General features: G+C 54.1%; 9 protein-coding genes across 9 annotated transcripts; 3 read left to right on the top strand and 6 right to left on the bottom strand.

The window, feature by feature from the left end:
• Nucleotides 1-335: 335 nt before the first annotated feature.
• W97_03921 (uncharacterized protein) lies at nucleotides 336-2,773 on the bottom strand (the record flags this gene model as incomplete). Its single annotated transcript, XM_007781815.1, has 3 exons — nucleotides 336-526; nucleotides 586-2,102; nucleotides 2,154-2,773. 3 exons carry the CDS (start codon nucleotides 2,771-2,773, stop codon nucleotides 336-338), a joined length of 2,328 nt encoding a protein of 775 aa, XP_007780005.1.
• Nucleotides 2,774-3,610: 837 nt separating this feature from the next.
• Nucleotides 3,611-4,412, bottom strand: W97_03920 (uncharacterized protein; the record flags this gene model as incomplete). Its single annotated transcript, XM_007781814.1, has 4 exons — nucleotides 3,611-3,874; nucleotides 3,958-4,173; nucleotides 4,242-4,319; nucleotides 4,377-4,412. The coding sequence occupies 4 exons, from the start codon at nucleotides 4,410-4,412 to the stop codon at nucleotides 3,611-3,613; spliced, it is 594 nt and encodes a 197-aa protein (XP_007780004.1).
• Nucleotides 4,413-4,828: 416 nt separating this feature from the next.
• W97_03919 (uncharacterized protein) lies at nucleotides 4,829-5,234 on the bottom strand (the record flags this gene model as incomplete). Its single annotated transcript, XM_007781813.1, has 2 exons — nucleotides 4,829-4,966; nucleotides 5,022-5,234. The coding sequence occupies 2 exons, from the start codon at nucleotides 5,232-5,234 to the stop codon at nucleotides 4,829-4,831; spliced, it is 351 nt and encodes a 116-aa protein (XP_007780003.1).
• Nucleotides 5,235-7,160: 1,926 nt separating this feature from the next.
• W97_03918 (uncharacterized protein) lies at nucleotides 7,161-8,120 on the bottom strand (the record flags this gene model as incomplete). Its single annotated transcript, XM_007781812.1, has 4 exons — nucleotides 7,161-7,232; nucleotides 7,284-7,658; nucleotides 7,711-8,018; nucleotides 8,069-8,120. 4 exons carry the CDS (start codon nucleotides 8,118-8,120, stop codon nucleotides 7,161-7,163), a joined length of 807 nt encoding a protein of 268 aa, XP_007780002.1.
• Nucleotides 8,121-8,431: 311 nt separating this feature from the next.
• Nucleotides 8,432-9,930, top strand: W97_03917 (uncharacterized protein; the record flags this gene model as incomplete). Its single annotated transcript, XM_007781811.1, has 6 exons — nucleotides 8,432-8,459; nucleotides 8,507-8,650; nucleotides 8,700-8,994; nucleotides 9,050-9,204; nucleotides 9,259-9,780; nucleotides 9,836-9,930. 6 exons carry the CDS (start codon nucleotides 8,432-8,434, stop codon nucleotides 9,928-9,930), a joined length of 1,239 nt encoding a protein of 412 aa, XP_007780001.1.
• Nucleotides 9,931-10,131: 201 nt separating this feature from the next.
• On the bottom strand, nucleotides 10,132-11,527 carry W97_03916 (N-acetylglucosamine-6-phosphate deacetylase; the record flags this gene model as incomplete). The annotated part of the gene is made up of 2 exons (XM_007781810.1): nucleotides 10,132-11,073; nucleotides 11,135-11,527. The coding sequence occupies 2 exons, from the start codon at nucleotides 11,525-11,527 to the stop codon at nucleotides 10,132-10,134; spliced, it is 1,335 nt and encodes a 444-aa protein (XP_007780000.1).
• Nucleotides 11,528-12,404: 877 nt separating this feature from the next.
• Nucleotides 12,405-15,246, top strand: W97_03915 (beta-N-acetylglucosaminidase; the record flags this gene model as incomplete). The annotated part of the gene is made up of 3 exons (XM_007781809.1): nucleotides 12,405-12,501; nucleotides 12,555-15,079; nucleotides 15,133-15,246. 3 exons carry the CDS (start codon nucleotides 12,405-12,407, stop codon nucleotides 15,244-15,246), a joined length of 2,736 nt encoding a protein of 911 aa, XP_007779999.1.
• Nucleotides 15,247-16,164: 918 nt separating this feature from the next.
• Nucleotides 16,165-17,803, top strand: W97_03914 (uncharacterized protein; the record flags this gene model as incomplete). Its single annotated transcript, XM_007781808.1, has 2 exons — nucleotides 16,165-16,289; nucleotides 16,345-17,803. 2 exons carry the CDS (start codon nucleotides 16,165-16,167, stop codon nucleotides 17,801-17,803), a joined length of 1,584 nt encoding a protein of 527 aa, XP_007779998.1.
• A 1,701-nt stretch (nucleotides 17,804-19,504) lies between these two features.
• On the bottom strand, nucleotides 19,505-21,185 carry W97_03913 (uncharacterized protein; the record flags this gene model as incomplete). The annotated part of the gene is made up of 4 exons (XM_007781807.1): nucleotides 19,505-19,904; nucleotides 19,959-20,416; nucleotides 20,471-20,585; nucleotides 20,641-21,185. 4 exons carry the CDS (start codon nucleotides 21,183-21,185, stop codon nucleotides 19,505-19,507), a joined length of 1,518 nt encoding a protein of 505 aa, XP_007779997.1.
• Between the last annotated feature and the right edge of the window lie 776 nt (nucleotides 21,186-21,961).

The raw sequence follows: 21,961 nt of genomic DNA, 5'->3' as shown, positions 1-21,961 counted from the left end.
TGCTCTGCTCGTGGCATATACCACCAAGGCATACATATTGTTCTTGTTAAAAAAATATTCATTGGCGAATGAATAAGTGCTGCATCAGAGCACAAGTGCATGCTGCTAAGCCCGTAAACCATGATATGCGAAGTGGTATCTCTATTCATCTAGCAAACTTCCCAAACTGAGGCTAAGAGCACAGAAAGAGAGATCAGAAGTCAGACATCCCTCAAATAGCTTCACCTCTACCTGATCCGCCAATCGAACTGGCATTGGCAGGGTCAGGATAGAAGAAGGCAGCAACACTGGTAACGCATTAGCGAGTGTCCCTTAAAACGTTGGCAGGAGCAGACTTACGCAATAATGATGTAGCTTGCAATCAGGAGGACGCCTTCGAGATAGTTACTCCGACCGTCAAGGACGAGAAAGTTGACGACAAAGGCGCTGACAAAAAGTGCAACAGTCTCGAAGATGTTGAAGTAAAGAGTCATCTGTTTGTCCATACACCAGCCCAGGATGACGATTACAGGTGTAACGAAGAGAGCTGTTGATCGGTCAGCTTTACAGTTTGTGGTGAAGGAAGCTGCGATAGAATGTGCTTACCGATTTGGATACTGCTACCCACAGCAACACCGATAGCAAGGTCCATCTTGTTCTTCGCAGCAACTGTCACAGCCGTGATGTGCTCGGCTGCATTACCAATAATAGGCAAAACAATTAGACCGATGAACGCTTGACTGACACTGGACGACTCGACCATCTCCGGGATGGCGTCCACTAGGGACTCCGCACAAAGCGCAACCAAGCCAGTCGAAATTAGAAGCATAACGACTGCTGAGGTACGCGACATAAGCGGCTTTGTCTCCTCCTCCTCCTCCTCAGCATCTTCGGTATTTGTCGACTCGGCAGGACGTCTGGGATAAGCGGGTACAGCGGGTCTCAGGATTGTGCCCGCCGTATGCTGAGGGTGATTGAGCCGCTCCGGTAACGAATTGGTACGACGAAGCGCAGGCGTTCCAGTAATCCCTGATGGGCCGAGGTGCGGTGACCCAGATGGTGGCGGATTCGAAAAGACGTTGTTGGCCAAGACGCTGGGCAAAGTACTACGGAGACTGGGTCGAGATGAGAGTTGCCGCAAATTGAACGGGCGCTTCGATAGGTGTGTGGTAGATGCCACCGCAACTTCTTCTACAAAACCAACTCGGGGACCGCTTTGATCTGCTACGGCGGATTGCTCCTCTGTATTCTCCATGGCTTGCTTTTCAGAGAGCTCGTGATGCTCTACACGAGCGTTACGGTACCTTCGGTCCCTTCTTTTAGTCTTTTTGTTGCGCTTGTGGCCGCCTGATTTAGCGGAGCCAGCAGGTGACGTCTCGAAATCTCTTGCTCTCGGAACATCGACGTCTGCTTCATCACCACTCATCAACATTCCAAATGTCGATCCGCGATGCCTCTGCTGGTGCTTGCTAAGAGCAGGATCATGAGCACCGTGATCATCTTCAGAGACGCTTTGATGTAGGTCCGCAGGAGGGCTGCTTGAAAACGAAGGGACCGAAGGCGCCTCGCGAGTGCTCACGCTGGACTTGCGACGACTTCGGCCCTTGAATGCTCTTTTGATGCGTTTCGCCGTAGTTTCAGAGCCTGATGTGGAGTCTGAGTCGCTACTGCTAGAACTGCTCGAAGAGCTAGATGAACTTGACGAATCTAGAATATCGGCGAGTATTCCGGGTTGTGACTCCTCGTCGATGACATGCTGCGGTGTGCTCTCATACAGATATGCATGGGACTTGAGCTGGAATAGCAGGTACAGGATGTAGACCAGAAGCAGAATAACGCTTGTTCCGCGGCTGACTTTAAGCGTGAACCGATCAGCATCGCCATTGTCTGTAGACTCTTGATTGAAAGCCGCGTGGAAGGCTGTCGGTAGCAAGAGGCTCACAACACTCAGACTGAGGAGACAAGCGCTCATCTGCGTGACAGTGCTGTTGTAGATCTGCTCTCGATAGCGAAGGCCGCCAGCCAGAAAGGCCATGCCGAGAATGAGCAAGAGATTGGATAGGATCGAACCAATGAGAGATGCTTGCACGATCGCTATCTGGTCTTTCGTGAGTGCAATAATACTGTCGAATAGTTAGTTTCGAATCTGCCAGGTCGCTTGGTGACGAGCTTACAAGATGATCAACTCTACAGCGTTGCCGAAGCTAACGTTGAGCAGCGCTCCTAACGTGTCTCCAAGTCGACTCGCAACGCTTTCGGTTGCATAACTGAGCAAGCCAGCCAAGGGTATGACGGCGATAGCGTTCATAGCGAACACTATCTCAGGACTCAGTCCGGCAGCATTGACGGCAATGCCAATAGGGACGAAGACAAGCAGCACGTTGATCCAGCTGTGCAGCAGGGCATCTTTGGTATGTTTGAAGAAGCGTTTTGAGCCATCTTTGGTTCTGGTTATGATATTGCGTTTCTCCTTCTGCTTTTCGCCTTCTACGGCGGTAGATGCCCCTCCTTCCACTGCGCTATCGACTGGAGGCGGCGCAACGGCGTGTGTATTTGAGGACGCACCAGCCGCAACGATGGTGCGCGCAGCAGAGCTGCTGCCGTCATTCTCTCGCTGGTGGCCTGGACCAGAGCGGTTGTTTGTAGACTGAGAGGTGCGGTTTGCGCCATTGCGAGTGGCGGTGCTCACAGGTAAGATGGAGGCTGTCTTCTCGCTGGTGGAGGTGGACGCATGGGTCTTTGCCCAAGACTTGATACGGTCTAAATAGCTCGAATCATCAGAGGGCTCTCCCATCGAAGTTGTGGAGTAGGTGGTGGGGTGGTGAGTGAGGTGTGAAGCTAGTAAGTCGCGTCCGATGGAGGTAGATAAGACAGAGATATGGATGGGCACGGATGATTAAGAAAGCTTGGGTATGCCGCTAAAAGCCGATCATACAAGGATGTGGCAGGGAAAGCCCAGGAAGCTTAACTACTGGGACGCTTACGCATAATTCCTGACTCTATTTTCCATGGATGAGGCGAAGAAGGGCCACGAAGGTACTCTAGAAAGGCTTCTTGTCTGTCGAACTCCCCAGGTGAAGTGCGTCATGGGTTTCCGTATTTACGCTGGAAGTTGCGAATCCATCCTTTCGTCCTCATCCTTTAGATGTGTCGTTGCAAGAGCGCCTGGTCTTTCCGCAGGAGGGACCCATGCTGGCCGTTAGGTGATCGACGCAGCAGCACCGCCACAGCTCGTGGCGATGACGACCCCAGGTCTGACGCACTCGGCCAATGTTGCCTTCATAAGGTATGAGTAAGAACCAAGGTACCTGTGAGGAGATGTCCACGAGCAACCCATGTCCTGGGGAGACAATTAGTACGTTTCCCTACCTAGATAGACTACTGGGAGGAACCTTCGTTGATGTAATTGATTTTTTCTTGGTTCGGGCGTCAGGTTCCAGTTCGCCGACAGCCCCATCACGACTGGCGCCAAAGTAAACAGCTGAAGTGATGGTCGCTTCACATTGGTGGTACCCCACTCTCCAGACACCTCACGGTAGAAGCATGCATAATCTATGTCGCCCAACAGCCCGTCCCGTACCCAAAACGCCTGACTACTAGCTGCCCACCGCCAACGCCTGCCGTATCCCGCTCAGCTCCTCAGAGCTCGAAGCCTCTCATTGAGACCCTCTTCTTGCTGCTCCGTAGGCCCGATCTTTGTCTTCACCGGTGTTGCGCTTTCCAGGTCCTGATTCAGCTCCACGCCAGCCTTGTCAGCCGCCTGGCTCATTAAACGGTCCACGTCCTCCTGTGGTGTGCCCACTGCCGTAGCCGACGATGTTGCGTTCTCGTAATAGCCTGTCGCGACGTCCAGGTCCTCGAACTGTGATTCGAACTTGTCCATGATTGCTGAGATCTGCGAGCGCCGTATCAGCCGTTGTCCTGGCAGCGTTGTTGAAACCACGCGTTAACCGCCGTACGGGCATTGGGATCGTATACCTTCTCTAGGTCCATGCTCTTCATAGCAGAGTCCATGCCCTTGACCACGTTCCCCATGCTTTGTGTGACCTGCCTCATCGTAACCGCCGTCTGTACCCTACTAGCCACAGCATCGATGCGCGAGCCTAGTCGTAGGAGGTTGAGCTTCTCGTTCTGCTTGCGTATGGCATTCTGTGCGTAGATGCGAGCGATATCGTGGTGGTTCTGTTTCATGGCCTGCCATTGTACAGTGTGAGCTTAGTCGCCGATGTTGTGTAGAACGCGGAGCGGAGGGGCTTTGGAACCTTTTCGAGCTTCGACTTCTCGGCCTGCTCATCTTTGCCGGCTTTCGCTGCTTGCCGGTTGAGCTGCTTCGCGGTGAACTGTGAGGAGCTGTGAGCGCGGGGCAGATGGTGGGGTATGGTTCGCGCGGAAAGTACCTTCAGGTTGAAGAGAGCCTTCTCGAGGCCTGACATGGTGACGGCTGGTTTGGGGGTAGCTCTAAGTGTGTGGTAGCTAGAAGAGTGCTGAGAGATGAATCTACGCTGCAGGCATAAGGTACTGTAGGGCTGAGGTGGCTGTGAGGGTTCAAGCGTGTTCGTTTCACCGGAGCGTCATCGCCAAAGGCTTGGCGTCGCCAGCACGCAAAGGGGCCGATGAGGGACGCAAAAAGTAGAGTACTGTATGCATTTTCCTATGGCATGAGCATCGCTCGGTGCTGTAGAAGGTTCCAGCACAGTGTAATAAGACAAGCTCGTGTGCCCTAGCTCTCCGCTGTAACAGACGGCCGCTACTAACTGAACGGCCTACAGACACATAAGCCCCAACCTGAACTCCCCGTTCTAACTACTCGTTGATGCCATACACCCGCTTTGTGTAGAGCGTCCCTCTCCTACGAACCTTCAGTAGACTCTTGAGGGCCAGCGTTGAACTTTTCCGTCGCGGACCGGAAGAGCTCCTGCTGCACGCGAACCAACTCTTCCTCAGTCATTCCGCTCTGCTCAATCTTGGTCTGCTTCCGTTCGCGCTTCTGCAGATCGGTGTCAGCATAGCTGGATGATATCCAATCCTAACATCGAACGTACCGCCTGGGTATCCTTGAATTCCGCAGCCACCTTCGCGATGTGAGGCACCATATCGCCAAAGCCAAGATCCTCCAATGCTTGCTTCACGTGTTCGTAGCCTATGGTCTTCTTCGCATCCTTCTCGGCGATCTCATTCGACTCGGAAGATACGAGCGTGAGGAACTCAACACAGCATTCGATAAGGAGGTCGCGCGTGTCTTTCCCAAAGGTCATCCCCGGTTCGTTCTGGAGGATTTCCTTGACGATCTTGTCCACCGTGGCTATGCAAGGTCAGCAGCGGTTGACTTCTAATGATATAACTCGAAGATTGTTGTCGAATTGACAGCGGTAAGGGCAAAAGCATGCCGGTTAGCATAACATGCTCTCTTTCAGTGTCTTGAGTCTAGGTTTGCTCAGAGCGCCTGATGAGCCCCTTCAAAATAGTGTCCAGACCGCTGTTAGATAAGGTGTGTCGGAGTTGAGACATATGATCGGGCGGAGAACTGAGAGGCAGTATACCTTTGGGCAGAGAAAGATCATCGTTACCTGGCAGAGGCTAGGTTAGCTCCAGTATGCTTCAGTAAGGTAAATAGGAAGCTACGAGGGACGCCTTCTCAGAAGTAGCAGCGCTCGAAGCTTAGTTCGACTTACCACCGAATTCCCTGTCAGACATGGCGGCAGTAAAGGTGTGTTGATCAGCTAGCTGCTGTGTGTAGTCGCCGACGGCGAATCTGGAGGGGTTGGTTGGTTGTAGAGCTGTAAGAGTGTCCGCGGTACATCATGGGTTTCATGGTGGGAGAGTTGAAGCATTTGAGCTCTTCCGAGTCGCTGCAGCTTGCCAGCCTGCCCCCGTTGGTGTGCCTTGCAGCCTTGGCACTTGGCGCCCGCACAGGCCACTGCTGCTAACGCGCGAAACTTTCGAAGCTCAAAACTCTTGCTCGAACCTCTGCCGCATCCTCCTTCACCACCATCCAGACACGAAGGTAAGAGTCCATTCCTCCGTCACTCACACTCATTCGAAGATGAAATTCGTGTCGCCCCTATCATACCAACGAGCTTTCGCTCCCGTGGTGATTTACCTGTCCTAGCCAAACGGACGGCTGAGAATGAAATCAGTCACTTCTGTTCGCAGCATTTGTCAAGAGTTGCACAGCTAACCTTGCCCCCTGTGCGCAGGTATTCCGTCTGTCGTCTTGATTAGCGGTCCCTCCGCCGTCGACACTGCTATGCTCGAAGTCGGGCTGCGCAGCTCGGGACCATATTTTCGTCCATGTCGCTTTACCCTTCGCCGACAGAACAGCAAGGCGGACGCCTACATCAACCGCACTATGAGCTCCTCAAGCCACCTCCGAGTGTATGATATCCCACGAAGTCGTTCCGCGGCAATGTCTGTGCTGCCGCCAAGAGCTTAGATGGCCGTATCGCGTATATGTTGGTCCTTAGCGTCGCTCAAGCCCTTCCACAGTGGCCGATACCCGCCCACGAGCGGATGAAGCGCTCAAAGCCGATGCAAGAACACTCATGCAGGGAACTCGCTTGTCTCGCAGGACCAATGCTCGACGTAAGAAGCCACTGTTACCCCGCGCTGAAACGTGAGACGTATAAAAACAGCTCTGCCACGGCTAAGTTTTGTAAGGTATTGTACGTAAGGTAGGAGTAATGGATCTCTTGGATGACTAGGCAAGGTTCGCATCAACATTCACCCAGAGTAAACCTGAAGTAAGTCCTCAAGATTGTCTTTCGTCACCCACACCCGTTACTTTCTTATGATGAGCAAACAAATATACTATCAAATACAGATCCTAATGACGATCAAAATTGGTTCGATTACCTGATACGCTTTTATGTCTACGTTGTTACTCGTCGTTGGTCTTGACTGAGGCTGACCTGAGTTCAGTTACACTTTGGGTATCCAGCGTTAGTGGCGCGGTGGTAGCTCGACCGGTAATATGCCCTCTTTTCCCCTGTTCGCATCAACCTCGCTTGCTATGACGACAAAATCACATTCCATGCTAAGACTGAAGGCCTTTGGCCTTGTGCTGTCACAATGCGAGCCTTTTCATCTTTCACCTGAGCACCCTGGGACGATCAGATTTCATCGGACATATTCCGCTTATATAGGCTTACACTTCTGTGCAGATTCTGGAAGGTATCACCGGCTCAAGGGCTGCAGAGCGGCACGACACGGTCAGCTATCACTCCTGGAATGCTTTGAGGCTGTCGTCGTTCCAGCTGGGTAGATAGCGTCAGTAGACCGAATAAAATACACAACATTCTCGTAACTTGCCTCAAAAATCGGCCGCTCAGCTCTTTGGGTGCATCGACTGCGAGCTTAGCCATGACATGACCCGGCTGCTCCGGCTTCAGCAGGCCGCCATTCTTCTTCAAGGATGCAAATTTCTCCGCATCTTTCTTGTCCATGCTGGTGTGATGGATCTCACGCAGCTCCCGCTGCATCTCAGTGTCGACGACTCCCGGCCGGATACTGATCGACGTCACGTTCGGTTCCTCGACTGCAAGCGACATCGCTAGATGGTTGAGAACAGCCTTGGAGGCGCCGTAGCTTCCCCATGTTGAATATGCGCCGACAGAGGCGCCAGACGAAGTGAATATTATCCTGCCTTCTGCGGACCGCAATGATGGTAATGCTGCTTTGACCTGTCGTCTCGATCAGAATATACGGCGCATCCCTTCCATGGCACCAGCTTACAAGTGCGACAGCGGAAAAGACATTGATATCAAAAGCTGAGCGCCAGTCCTCGGCGTTGACCTCGCTAATTCTCTTCACTGGCTCAAGCACACCGTGATTGACTATCAGGCTGTCGATGCGGTTCCAAGACGAGGTGGCTAGGTCAGCGGCCCTCTGTCCCAGTGAGAGATCCGCTAGGTCGCCGGCGAGCACTTGCACCTGTTGAGGGTATTGGGAACGCAATTGCTCCAGAGGTCCCTTGCTACGAGCCACGACCACGAGGTTGTGGCCTTGTTGTAGTAGATATCGAGCAGCTGCGAGGCCGATACCTGATAGAATGTCAACTGTATCCTACTGACGCATGGAAACACTGGGATACCTCTGGACGCGCCAGTGACTATTATCACCCGATTCTTTACTTGACTCGCCATTTTGTCTCGTGTTGTTTCGGTGCCGTGATCGGATCACTGCAGCCCAAGAATGGAAGATCCTCCGGCAGGATCGATTGATGACATGCATCCACCCGAGACGTCATGCCACCACTTTGCCAACGACGCTCTTCCGGACCGCTCGAACCGCTCCGAATATCGTATGATTGTGAGACACGCTGTTCACAACACCTTCAGCTGGAAACATGTTGATCAGGACGCCGCACTATATATCATGGCGGGGCATCCGTTGTGCCCCGCGGTCGATCTTTCAAACAATAATTTCCGATTCCAGTTGACTACCCCATACCAACATGTCTAATAACAACACCGTTGTTCTCGGTAACACCACCTCTATCTTGAGTAGAAGCAGAACTAATGATCCACAGGCGCCGGCATCATCGGATGCTCGACCGCATACTACCTCTCCGAGTCCCCGCGCACGCAGGCGCAAAGCATCCACCTAGTCGAAGCCTCCCCTGAGCTCTTCCATTGCGCTTCCGGCCTTGCTGGCGGCTTTTTGGCAGCCGACTGTACGCTATCCCCGGCTTTTGGGCAAGTCTTAAGTTGATCAGCCTGAAGGGTTTGCGCCGTCCGTGGCCTCGCTCGGCCTTCTATCCTTCAACCTCCACAAAGAGCTTGCGGAGAAGCATAACGGCAAGGAGAAATGGGGATACAGCCGGAGCACGGGCACATCACTCAGCCAGGATAACGACACTGTAGGCGGTAGCGGAGAAGACTGGTTGAGTAATGGTGCGAGCCGTGCAGAAGCGGCCGGAATCCATCAGTTTGAGGGAGGGGAGGGTCCGGCGTGGTTGACGCGGAAGAAAGGCGAGAGTCTGGAGGTTATCAGCCGGGATGAGACTGTTGCGCAGGTGTAAGTGCCGTTCTATGCTTGCGGAAAAAGGGACGACGAGCTGATTTAAGAGCAGCGATCCGAAACGGTTGAGTCAATTCCTGTTGGATCAGTGTCTCGAGCGGGGAGTGCAACTGCATCACCCAGCTAAGGCTATATCGGTATCCAAGGATATCAGAGATCAACTGGCCAGCGTGAGAATAGCGGCAGCCGACGGCACAGAGACAGACAGTAAGCTACACTCGGCTGGCCTAGGGAACGTGTCGAGAACTCACGATCGATTAGTTCCATGTACTCGCTTGGTCCTTACAGCGGGCTGCTGGACACCAAGAGTCTTCTCGACGCTCTTCCCGAGCGCGAAGACACGAATACCAGTCACACAGCTAGCCGGCCACTCGCTGCTGCTCAAGTCGCCGCGGTGGAGCGCGGAGCATGAGGAGAAGGGCTGCCACGCGGTCTTCGCTTCAGACAATTTAGGCTTCTCGCCAGAGCTCTTCAGCAGAATAGGCGGCGAGATCTACATCTCGGGCTTGAATAGCACAGCAATACCACTGCCTGAAGTCAGCACCGATGCAAAGATTAGCGACGAAGCCGTGCAGCAGCTGAAGCAAGTGGCGAATCGAATGCTGGGCCTCCCAGGCCAAGAAGACCTTGAGGTTTTGCGAGAAGGTCTCTGCTTCCGGCCCGTCACCAACAGTGGCCGGCCTATCATCTCCAGAATACCGGACAACAAGCTCGGTGGTGGCTTCTCTACGCGAGGCGGAGGCGAGGGCGGCGTCTTTGTGGCAGCTGGTCATGGTGCATGGGGTGAGCACTCCTGCCCCGGTGCAGCTCCACATAGTTCGTACTGACTGAGTTACAGGAATCTCGCAGTCTCTGGCAACAGGCAAGGTTATGAGCGAGCTGGTACAGGGATTGCCGACATCTGCTAATATCAAAGCGCTGGCGTTGCCTTAGTTATGACACTTACCCGAACTCATGGACAACTCAGAACCATTCACCACGTGGTCACAAGTGATCTTAAGCAGAATTAGTGAACTTCTAAGCATTACATGCATCATGTCTATGTTCATGAATTCTCAAGAAAGGACAGAAACCTATACAGCCCATGCGACTCATGCAACTATCATGCAGTGCGGTACGTGACTCTTCCCAGTCTTACTCCTGCTCTTTATCAAAGACCTTCACCCCAAATTTCCACACTTGGTCCACTTCCAACGTCTTCCAACCACCGTCATTTACCCTTTCCTCCAACACAACCAAATCCGCATCCGCCCCCGGCTCTAAACACCCCTTCCCCTCCAAACCCAACATTCTCGCCGGCGTCGCCGTCACTGCGCCCAGCACCTCCGCAACGCTCGCGCCGCTCCAGTTCAAACAGTTATTCACGCACTCCACCAGCGTCACCGCGCTTCCAGCAATCTTCTCCTCCCCCTCGAGCGTAAGCACGTACCCCTCCTTCCTGATTTTAGCCCCGTTCGTCCAGTCATACGTCCCATCCCGCAGTCCTACAAGTGCCATCGCGTCGGAGACTAGGATGAAGCCGTCCGGATGCGCAGACCAGGCTAAAGCGACGGTCGTGGGGTGTAGGTGCACGCCGTCGGCTATGCAGCCGAAGAAAGGTTTCGCTGATGGCCCTGCACCGCCGGTGGTGCTGGCGGTGGCAGAGTTAGGCGTCGTGCCCAGCAGGCCGAAGATGCCGGGATCACGGTGGTGCAGGGGCCGCATGGCGTTGAAGAGGTGCGTTATCATGGATGCGCCGGCGGAGATGCCGGCGGAGGCTTCTTCGAAGCTTGCGTCGGTGTGCCCGAGCGATACGGTGATGCCGAGATCAACGAGCGCGGGAATACAGGAGAGGACGCCGGGGATCTCGGGGGCGAGCGTGATGCATTTGATCGGGGATGTTGGACGGAGCAGGCTGGGGGCACCGTAGCAGGCTGAGAGGGAGGAGAAGCCGGACGGCGCGTCTAGGAAAATGGAGGCGTCGTGAATACCCTTTTTGACGGGGTTGAGGAAGGGCCCTTCGCAGTGGGCTCCAAGAGACTCGGCCCCGTCAGAGGGGTTGCGGCGGGAGCCAGATGGACCGAGATGAGGCAGGACCTGGTGGTTAAAGATCAGGGATGAGCTATTTGGGGAATCTGAGTTAAGACATCCCACTAACTTTGTGGTACACCTCGCTCCTCTGGCTAGTCAGCGTTGGCAGGTAGGCCGTAACCCCTGTTTTGATAAGCTGTCTATTCAACCGTGCAACGCCCTTGGCATATGTGGTGATCTCTTCTGGGGCGACCGAGAAGTCGAACCCGAAGCCGCCGTTCAGCTGTACATCGATGAGGCCTGGGGAGACTATCCGACCACCTAGGTCGATTGTGCGGTCTGGGCTGGCTCGGTGCTCGTAGAACGCTTCTTGGCAGTTGAGGATTTTCCCCGTGATAGAACTTAGCCACAGGTCTTCTTCAGTAAGCCTCTTGTTTCTGGCCAAGCGGCAGTTGGTGAACTTTATGATGCCACTAGGTGTTCGAGCTGGACTGTGGAGATCTGCTGTGGCCGCAGGCATTCTCACGGGAGGGAGGGACTCGGAAGCAATTTGTGGAACAGCGGGCGATGAACACAGCAAACAATGAGTGCGGCCAGAATCTGACTCGTTTAACAAGATACGGATTGTTTAGATCCGATTGCAAGCTCCCACATTATGAATGAACGTTGGTGGAAAGATTACCATCGCCTTGTGTATATACACTCCATAGCATATTGTCATCTCAAAGACAACCAGGCGGCAGCATTGTGAGCGAGATTCATGCCAGAGCCCTGCCGCAATCACACCTCGTCGTGTCAGTCAAGGAATCCAGAGACACGTTCAGTGCCAGACATTGTAGGGGGGACGTGATGTTGCTGCGGCTGAAAACATCACCACCTCTCGGCGAAGCTCTTGGCCTGCGCCCTCGCCTGAATCACCGAAGTGGCTGGATGTCCGGCGTGTAACACTGTTAGCTGCAACCTCAGGAACCACGACTAAGCCGGCAAGGGATGAACGACTGCCTGGTGTAACCATACCCGCGGACTGCAAAAGAAAACCGCCCCGGAGCGCCTACCGAGCGTTGCAACATGCTGTTGCGTCGCATTCGCCGTGTGGAGCGCGGTTGAAACTGATCCTACTGCAGCGCGTTGATCACCCACTTGCGGTTCGTTGACCCTGTAATCGACTAAGCACAGTACGCGTGAGCCAGTCCAGAGATGGATGGCAAAAAGTTGGAACTGGATCCCGTGTGGGAGGATCTTGACAGGTGAGCTGCTCCCTCGAACTAAATGATCAAACCGTGGTGATGTGATGTGATGGCTAACGGTAGCTCTCAGGACCCTGGTATGCCTCCATCGCAGCTCCCTCATGTGTATGCAGGTGGAAGCTGATCTCCCAAAAGGGGCAACTGTTTATGATGGGCTTTGATGGCACAGCAGTAACCCCGCAAATACGACAGCTCATCCAAGAGAACCATATCGGGTCTATATTACTCACTGCGAAGAATCTCAAATGTGAGACGGAACTGCCTGCCTGTAGCAGAATATCAGATGCTGATAGATAAAAGCCGCGGAAGATACCGCACAGCTGGTATACGAGCTACAGAAGACCGCTCACGATGCTGGACATCCAGTCCCTCTGGCCATTGGAGTGGACCAGGAGAATGGCGGCGTCAACAGCCTCTTTGATGAAATCTACATCCGCCAGTATCCTAGTGCCATGGGCATTGCCGCCACCGGCTCGACCGACTTGGCCTTTGAGGTAGCCAAAGCTACAGCGCAAGAGATTGCTGCTTGTGGCATTAACTGGATTATGGGCCCCTGCCTGGATGTCCTCACAAATGCAAGAAACCAGCCTCTAGGCGTCAGGACGACTGGTGATAACCCGCAAGAAGTGTCCGCTTATGGTGTAGCTTTCATGAGAGGCTATAAAGATGCCGGGGTTGTGACGATGGGGAAGCATTTCCCTTCCTACGGCAATCTTGAGTTCCTGGGCTCCGCTCTTGACGTGCCAATCATCACAGAGTCGCTGGAGCAGCTCAGTCTGAGCGCACTGGTGCCGTTTCGAAATGCCATCAACCAGGGGCTTGACTCTATGATGGTCGGCGGTTGTGCAATGTCTTCCGCTGGTCTCAACGTTATGCATGCTTGCCTCTCAGACCAGGTCATCGACGGCTTACTTCGGACAGACCTCAAATTTGACGGGGTTGTCGTCTCTGAATGCTTGGAGATGGAAGCTTTGAGTCACAACATTGGAGTTGGCGGCGGTACTGTCATGGCGATCAACGCCGGCTGCGACATTGTACTGCTGTGTAGGCTCTTTACTCACCAGCAGGAAGCCATCAGGGGCTTGAAGCTGGGCATCGAGAATTCCATGATATCCAAGTCCCGTATACGCGAGTCTCTTCGGAGGGTTCTAACGATGAAGTCGAAATGCACCTCATGGGAGAAGGCATTGAACCCCCCCGGTATCAGTTTACTGTCTCAACTGCAGCCGTCACATACAGCACTATCCACCAAGGCATATAACAGCTCCATCACAGTGGTGCGCGACAAGAACCGCTTGCTCCCGTTGTCCAATATCATCGAGGCCGAGGAGGAGCTGCTCCTCCTTACGCCTCTCGTCAAACCTCTCGCGGCTTCAGCGGCCTCGCGTGCGCTGTCCGAAACCGTAGCGGCTGCATCACCTCCTGAACCTGCAGTCTGGGAGCGAAGTGCCTCAGTGATGAGTGGTGAGCGTGTCTTCCGCGAGTTGGGAAGAACACTGGCCCGACAAAGGAGTGGCCGGGTACTGCATACTTCGTATACCGCCAACGGTCTCCGTCCGGTTCACGAGAATCTCATCAATAGGGCCAGTGCAATCATTGTGCTGACTGCGGACGCTAATCGAAACCTATACCAGCACGGTTTCACGAAGCACGTCTCAATGATCTGCAACATGCAGTACACAACCGGAGGGGAGAAGAGAGAGAAGCCACTCATTGTCGTTTCAGTCAGCTCACCGTACGACTTCGCCATGGATCCGTCGATTGGAACTTATATATGCACCTACGACTTCACGGAGACAGCGCTGAATTCGTTAGTCAGAGTGCTCTATGGCGAACTATCACCAACAGGCGCTTTGCCGGGTACTATTAGCCAGAGCCAGAAACTCGACCAGTCTAAGCAACACTGGCTGGTCGAGATGTTCAACGAGGAGCGCGACGCACACGCTCTCGACGACCTCATCAAGACAGTCGTAGGAGGCAACCCACCCGCTCAACGGTCGGAGCTGTCCAGCGCGACTTCGAACTCGTTCCTGCTGCGTGATTCGGAGGTCCTGGAAGCTCACTTTGTTGTCCGCAATAGTAGCACACAAGTGCTGTACGGCTTCTGCTGCACCTACTTCTTCAAGGCCACGGGGACCGGAGTCATAGCTGCACTTTTCGTGGATCCGACAAGGAGAAAGCTCTCCATCGGCCACTCGCTACACAACCGTGCGATCCGCACCCTGCTGCAGCGGGAAGGTATCAAGAGGTTCCAACTTGGCTCGAGGCTGCCGAGCATCTTCCTAGGCATCCCAACGGGCCATGGCGCTGAAAGGAAACGTTTGCGGTCTTGGTTTGCGAATATGGGCTGGAATACGGCCCTCTCGCGACCCGTATGCAGTATGATAGCCCGCAACTTATCGTCTTGGACGCCGCCACCTGGCATGGCTGAGAGTCTGAAGGAGGCCGGCCCTGTCTTTGTGTTCGAGCTCGTCTACGGCTGGAATTACGCTACCGAAGTGCTCGATCACATCAAGACGAGCAACCGCCAAGGTCTAGCTGAAGTTTATAAACTGGCACTGATAGATCCCCAGGCATGCGGCATTCTCCAAGCCAAGCGGCCTGAAGACGGCACTCTGGTCGGCACCGTCGTCTTGTACAACATGCAATCGCGCTTGTCGGAGTTTGTGCCAGCCATGAAGGACACGAATGAGCTGACGGGAGGTATATCGTCGCCGGTGATCTCGCCTGCGGTCGGCGAATACTCGACGTTGCTCCAGGGCCTGATACTCCTGGGCATGCGCCAGATCAAGAAGCAAGGCTGCAATGCATGTGTGCTCGACCACGTAAGCCATGTCACTTGCTCCACAGCAACTCTCTCAACTGACAGGTCTTGCAGATGGACGGAGACGGAAAATTCGACGGCCTGTCTGCAATGGGCTTCGATGTCTTGCACAGCTTCGAAGAGGTCAGCTGCGATGCGGCGACATGGACCAGAGTGCCACCTTCGTAGATTGACACAGGCAACGGCACCGATGGGCGCTCCAATGGTTATCTTTGGTTAGGATGGAGGCGCTCAGGGATCTGGACACTGGAATACCCGTGATCAGAAGGTCTTTGCGAGTTTACTGCCGAGTGGTCTGAGATAACTGTCACGTGATTATAATTTCGTTTCTGCCGCAGAACGGCACATCTTGGAGGGCCGATGTAATGGACCAATACTGTATTTTCAGACGATTTCGGGATATTGATATCTATGTCGTCTTGGGGTTTTCTTCATCCTTCTAGTGTACTCGAGTAAAGGACCCTTGGACTGGCCAAGGGCCTCCAGAGCGTGGCTTGCGGCTGCCGGCTTGCCTGATTGAACATGGTCTTCCCCGCTGAAGCCGTCGAAGGCTTCCAGAAGGGATCGCCCAGCACTCCTGAAGCCGGCTTTCGTCCACGTGTGTGCTAGCTGTTCAATCTTGCGATACTCGAGGATAAATCTCAATCCGATTCTGTGCTCGAGCGCGCGGATAGCCGCTTCAGCTGGTAGACAGAGCGCTGCCTTTGATGCGAGAGGACGCCTAGCGGCTGCTCAATACATTCATACGTTGGCCGCCCGCTGCACTCTGCCCCTTCTGGCACACGGTCGCCGTAGCTGTCGCACAAGCCGTATGCAACCTCCAGAGCACCCAGTATTGGCTGGCCAAGAGCGGATGCCCGGTACAGTAGATCATCAGCACAATCGCGAGACTTCACGAACAACACCCTGCACCTCCTCCAACCCCCCACTCCGCCCGTAGCCATCCTCCCCAGCTGAGACTGCGCGAACGTCGATAGACGACCGCCGACTACGAGCGCATGAAGACGACGAGACTCTCCCTCCCTCCAACCTCCCCCGTGCTGGCCGTAAGATTAGACAGCGATGGAGGGCTTCGATACCATCACCATGTCCTACCTTGCACCCCAGATGTCACTCTCCAACGTTACAGCGACCGATCCTCTCTCCGTCCCGCTGCTACCCTTGGACAATCTCGAACAGCAGTCCAACTACGATGCCGAAACCTTCATTGGGTGCGAAACCCTTGTTCGCAACTCAGCAACTCTTGACAATGCTAATGCTCCGCAGGAGCGAGGATCCATTCGTGCCGCAGACCTTCCATCCTCCAAAGCTGAGACGCTTCACGAGCACACAAGAGGACCCATTTTCGGACGCCCTGAGTACATACGACCATCCGAACCAGGATCAGAATGGTGCCGATAGCCCGTCGATCGAGCGCGACAACAAGCTACTCAGCTTCTCGCTACCGACCTTAAACTATACACTACTAGACTATGCGTACCGACGTACCACAATCTCATTCTTGGCGCAGTTACATGGCATGTTCTTTCTCGCTGAGTCGCCGTGGGCCTCGGCCGCGGACGCCTCAGCGACGCCTACCGAATTGACTTGCTACCGAAGGAATCTCTTCCAGACAACTGGCACAATTACTTTACCGCGTGCTTTGCGGTGCATCATGACGGAGCAAGGAGAACAAATACCCATATTGGGCCAGGAGCTGACAATCTCCGCGACTGAGTCGGTCGAAGGCAATCCTGTAAAGATAATATCCGTTCCCTGGAAGACGCCCGCCACGAACGTCCCGGTGGCAGAGGATAAAGTGGAGAGAGAGCCGCCACCGATCCCCTTGGATCTGTCGAACGGACAGGATATAGATCCCGACTTTGTCAGTTTTCCAATTGCTTGGAAAAGACTGCAGTTCAGAATAGCCACCGCGAACAACGGCCGAAGAAAAGAATTGCAGCAGCATTTTGTCGTGCGACTAAAGGTAGTTGCAACTCTAGCGACGGGAGCTAGAGTTACCATTTGCGAAGTGCAATCGGGACCCATCATTGTGCGTGGGCGAAGTCCGCGAAACTTCCAATCGCGGCGAGACTTCCCAATCAGCGGTGGTGGCAGCACTGCACGGAAGGGCTCACAGATACCGGCCCAACCTACGCGGAACTCGACAGCAGAGACTGTGCAACAGCACCAGCACCAGCACCAGCGCTCAGAAACCAAAGTCGAAATACCACAGATGCCCCACCAATTCGACTTCAGTGAAGCTTCAGTATCCCCGAACTTTTTCGAGTGGAACATCCCCACCGGTCAGGTTGGCGCCATGACAGCGATCCCGCCAGACGCCACCTCCTACGCCATGCACGAATCGGCGGCAGCTTATGCGCAGTCCAGTCCAGACCTTACACGCTATCCACAGCCAACACAGCGACCCTCGCAGCCGATAACGCTCTCCTTAATAGAAGAAGAACCGAAGAAGCCGAGCTCCCCGATAGAAAGTGCAAAGAAGGCGCCCCGGCTATCGCAAATACACCGCCCGCCTTCGTTCTCTATCAATGTTATCAGCAGCCCCGACGAGAGCGCGGATCTCCTGTATGAGTATTTCCCGCTGGGTCTGGACGACTGGATGCCGCCTGTCGACGCGGTTTATAGGCCGCATGTCGTGCATCACACCAACGTTCCGCAGGACCCGAAAGCGATGGCTGCCAAGAATAGGAGCAAGAGGTACTTTTCTGCGGATCAGGATTGAGATCTGCGCGCGTCTCAGTAGATCGTATCGCAGTCGATCCGCAAGTCCAGCGAAAATGCCCGTTCGCTAGCTGCAGCTGTGTGCCAGGCTCAAGGAGTTTTCGCCGCAGAGTTTGATCCGAAGACTCTGCGTTCACACCTATGGCTAGTAAGATGTTACTATCGCCACCTGATACCGCTTCTGGTCAACACATCCCGCCATAGCGTGGTCAGTGTCCGACGTCTGAGGCACGTTGCTTAGTACCAGGTCTTGGCGACGTTCAATTACTGGCAAGACAGTCCCGTGCATTGCAGCGTCATCAATCAAGCGTTGTTAAGTTGCTGCGACCAATACTCAGTTGGGTAGTCTCCACATGTATAGCAGAAGTGATTCGTTACCGCGCGATTAATCTGCTGTCAGCCCTTCGGCAGGTAACCATGCGGCGCCAGTCTGTATGGCTACACTCAACGCAAACCCTGCGGAAGTTTTGTCGGATCTTGGAATTGTTCTCTGGTTCCGAGTGGTTCCGAGTGGTTCTGATCCATACTGCCTAGATCACTGCAATTGCATAGGGTGTAACACGCGGTTAGGTCTTATTACGGCGGCTTGAATGTCTTCATGTATATCACGGCCACCTAACGGCGGGGTACGGGTGGAGGTGGAGATGGACTCGGGTCACAGCTGTACTTCATTGTCCTGTCACCCTTTCCATGACCGATGAATCTCTCATTTATGGCTTCATCATCCTGTAATGTTTTCACGTGGAAGGATACCCAGGGTTCGGTTTGGTTCTACTGGCGTTCCTTGGTATACTCGAGCGCTCAATTAATGTGCCAGTCTCTTGGAACACCATAGTAATGGATCAAGATGCTTTCTACGTTGTATTCTTTCGATGCAACCCTCTTGGAGGCTTACAGTACTGCATTGATATCTTTCAGCTCCACCACCACGCTTTCGATGACACCTCCCTGCTTTCACTCCCAAGGCCGTGCAGCCGAGACAACTGCTCCCTGGTCTCCACGGAAGATCAACAGGCTAAGAGGAATGTGGGTCGTCTGTTCTGATACATTTCTAGAAGCAGGAAGACGTGCCTCCCAGAGACATGTGCACGATCTAACGGACAAAAATGCACGTAGCCGCGGCTACCCGCATCAATTAAGGTTACGCGCACCTGCTATGCACCCTCCCTAGCTTTCTACAGCTGTGGCTTGACCATCTTCCCGACGTCCATACAACCTCAGCTAATGCACCGCCGCGATGCAACCTCAAACACCATTAACCGATGCATCCTGCTATAGTGAAACACATGCACATGAGCACCCAAGTGCATTCTAAGCGAACCCCGTTGCAAATCTACGAAGTAGAGGGGGTATAACATGCAATGCCGAATACGCTGTTCCGCGCTCAATCAATCGAAGAACGGTCACGCAGCCTTGGAAAGCATCTGTGCCTACGGCGCGTGCTGGTGAGAGACCGCACGAGCCGTAAGATCACTCTCGTACAGCAGCACTTGCTGCAGCTGACCAATTACCAAGCTGCCCTTACTCCAACGCCTGAACAATTTCCCAACAATGCAATTGACATGCTTCGTGAGCGGCATGGTAGACAATAGAGTGAGGGCGGAGTAGCGACGCTCGATCACGCTTCGCGAACGCCGGAACCATGACGGGAGCTCCATGGCTCTACCGCCACCTCACCCAGCAGCTCTCTAAAAGTCATCGGTCACCGATCCTGCTCACGACAACAAGCCGCGACAGCCGCACCGAGGATGGAGCTCTCGCACGCAATCTCCAACGAGATGGCATCTTCAGGCGCGCCGCTTGCTCTAGTGAGCTCATCGGAGAAGTTCTGACACGTTTGCCGGAAGCCGGGGTACTTCTCGAGGACGGATCCGTTACAGCCAATGGTCACGTGACCGGCGGCGGACGGGGAGAGGTTTTCCGAACCGAGGCGTAGCGACCAGAGCGCATGGATGCCGGTGGCTAGGTAGGCGGCGGCCCGGCGGGAGACGAGCTGGGAGACTTGACGCAGGAAGACCATGTCGCGTTTTGAGGGGGCAATGCGGAGGGGGTGAGCGGTCGTGAGAGCGGATGTGGCTTTGGCGAGGGTTGTGGTGTCGTCACTACAAGCTCTTAGTTAGCGTCTTTGTCACATCCGTTCTTGTGAGTTGGCTTACGCTTCTATGGCTGCCATGATGCCAGTGTCAAATGAATATGGCTCCGTGAGTCTACTGGGAATCTCGCCGCCAAAAAGGCCAGCGGTATCTATGGCTTCGAGCATGATCAAACGGACAATCTCGCCCAAGTACCGTCCGCTGATAAGATGCTCGAATGGCTGGAAATCCGGACGAGGATGGGTACGGTTGAGGTAGTCATCCCACCGAGTGGTGGGAAATATGTCTTTTCCAAACATGCTCATCTCGGTATTTACAAGCACGTGTTGTGCTTTGTCGTGCCATGCCTGCGGTCTGCTGCCAAACTTGGTTCGTGCCAGCGCGGAGACTGGGAGGTGGATAGCTGCGTTCGTGCCGGTGCCAAGAATCAGCGCCATGCGTGTTGATTGGACCCGGTAGGCACGACATAGTAGAGTTGCTGAAGAATCGTTGATAATCGCGTCTAGGTGGACATTCAGGTTCTATACCCCGACATCAGCAATTGAGTTCTCGCGGTTTAGGAAGTACATTCTTACTTTTGCTCTACATGCTCGCATCACTAACTCTCCTAGATCGTCGCCAAGCACTCCCATCGTGGCATTAAAGCCCTTTCCCATATCCAATAGTCTGCCACTGCGTATTGATGTTTCTCTGTTGGGTTGTCAGTACGTATAGCCCCACTCGTAGACACGTGTTCTGCACATACTCAACAGGAAAGGACCACGCCATCCCCATTGGCAAAACCGTGGACCCTCTCAGCTTGCGGATCTCAGCGTCTTCGAGCACTTCTGCTATTCTTTCCGCCATCCAGTCAAAGAACGCATGCCCCTTTAATGCCCTGACAGTGTTGTCTATCCGGTAGCTCTCAATCTTGACCATACGCATGCTCTTGTCCCACTCCTTGTGCTTGCCGCAAAGCTCCACCAGCGCGACTCGAAACGTAGAACCGCCCACATCCAAGGCCAGGTATGTGCCGCGCTCGTTTCCAGTCGGTAGCGTATGGTTGTACGATGGCAACATACATATGTTGCTGTCCTGTAATTTTTGCCGGAACTGCTCTTGTAGCTTTCCGGACATCGCCAGGAGGTTTGTGATCTGAAGCGGAGCCTCGAACAGCCGCTTGACTTCCCGGAGAAAGTCGTCCATCTTTCTGAGCTCGATCGTCCGGACTACTGCTACATCGTGGATATACTGTTTTGGTGACTTGGGAACTGATGGATGGAAAACGGCTTGGACGAAGGAAGGTAGCATGGTGATCGACTCGAGGGCCGATGCGAGGCTTTGCCAGGCGTCAAGCATCACAGAGTGAAGTTTGTCGGTGGGGTAGATTTGAGTGCTGCTATAGCAGTGAGCAGGTGATGCCGTTGATCAACGTAGTGCTCGACGCTTGATAGGGCCTTGCGGGATCAGCAAAACAACATCAGCTACACAAAAAGCCTTCTGTAACAGCCGTGTAGCGGGGTGATGGAGGGTTCTAGTAGTTTTCTAGGTCCTGTAAGGGCTGCACATTGAAACCTCGAGCTCCGCAATGCAGAAGAAGTCTAAGAGATTCAACGGATGCCGCAATTGGTCCCTCTGCATGATGTCGTACGGCTCGCAGGCCCTGCTCGTAAACGTAGAGCCGTTAAACGCACGACACCTGGACAGAGGTTTCATCCGCGACAGGGGATCGGTACGATGGGGTAAGATATCTGGAAAGGATCTCGGGAGACGAGAGCACCATTACAGGGCTGCTTTCCAAGGTCTTGGAATCTCACGACAGACGAGCGCAGCCAAGCAAGGGTTGCTGCACGGCCAACGGGACCGCCGGGTTTCGATGGTCTTTTGGGGCATCTGTGGGCGCCAGGGGGTGGGTGCCCTCGGTGAGTGATGGTCTTCTGGTTGGGGGGTGATGGAGCTGTTGTAGTCGAAGTAACCTCAAAGCGCGACACCACTATGCCGCTTACAGAGGCCGAGGCGTTAAGCGGAGCGCTGGACCCGCCTCCTTTCCGGCATCAAGTACGTGCAGAGTAATACTCGGAGTAAAG

This window comes from Coniosporium apollinis, assembly GCF_000281105.1.
Source record: "Coniosporium apollinis CBS 100218 chromosome Unknown supercont1.16, whole genome shotgun sequence".
NCBI lineage: Eukaryota > Fungi > Ascomycota > Dothideomycetes > Coniosporium > Coniosporium apollinis.
Note: the sequence above shows the minus strand (reverse complement) of the source record. Positions and strands in the feature narration are given on the sequence as shown.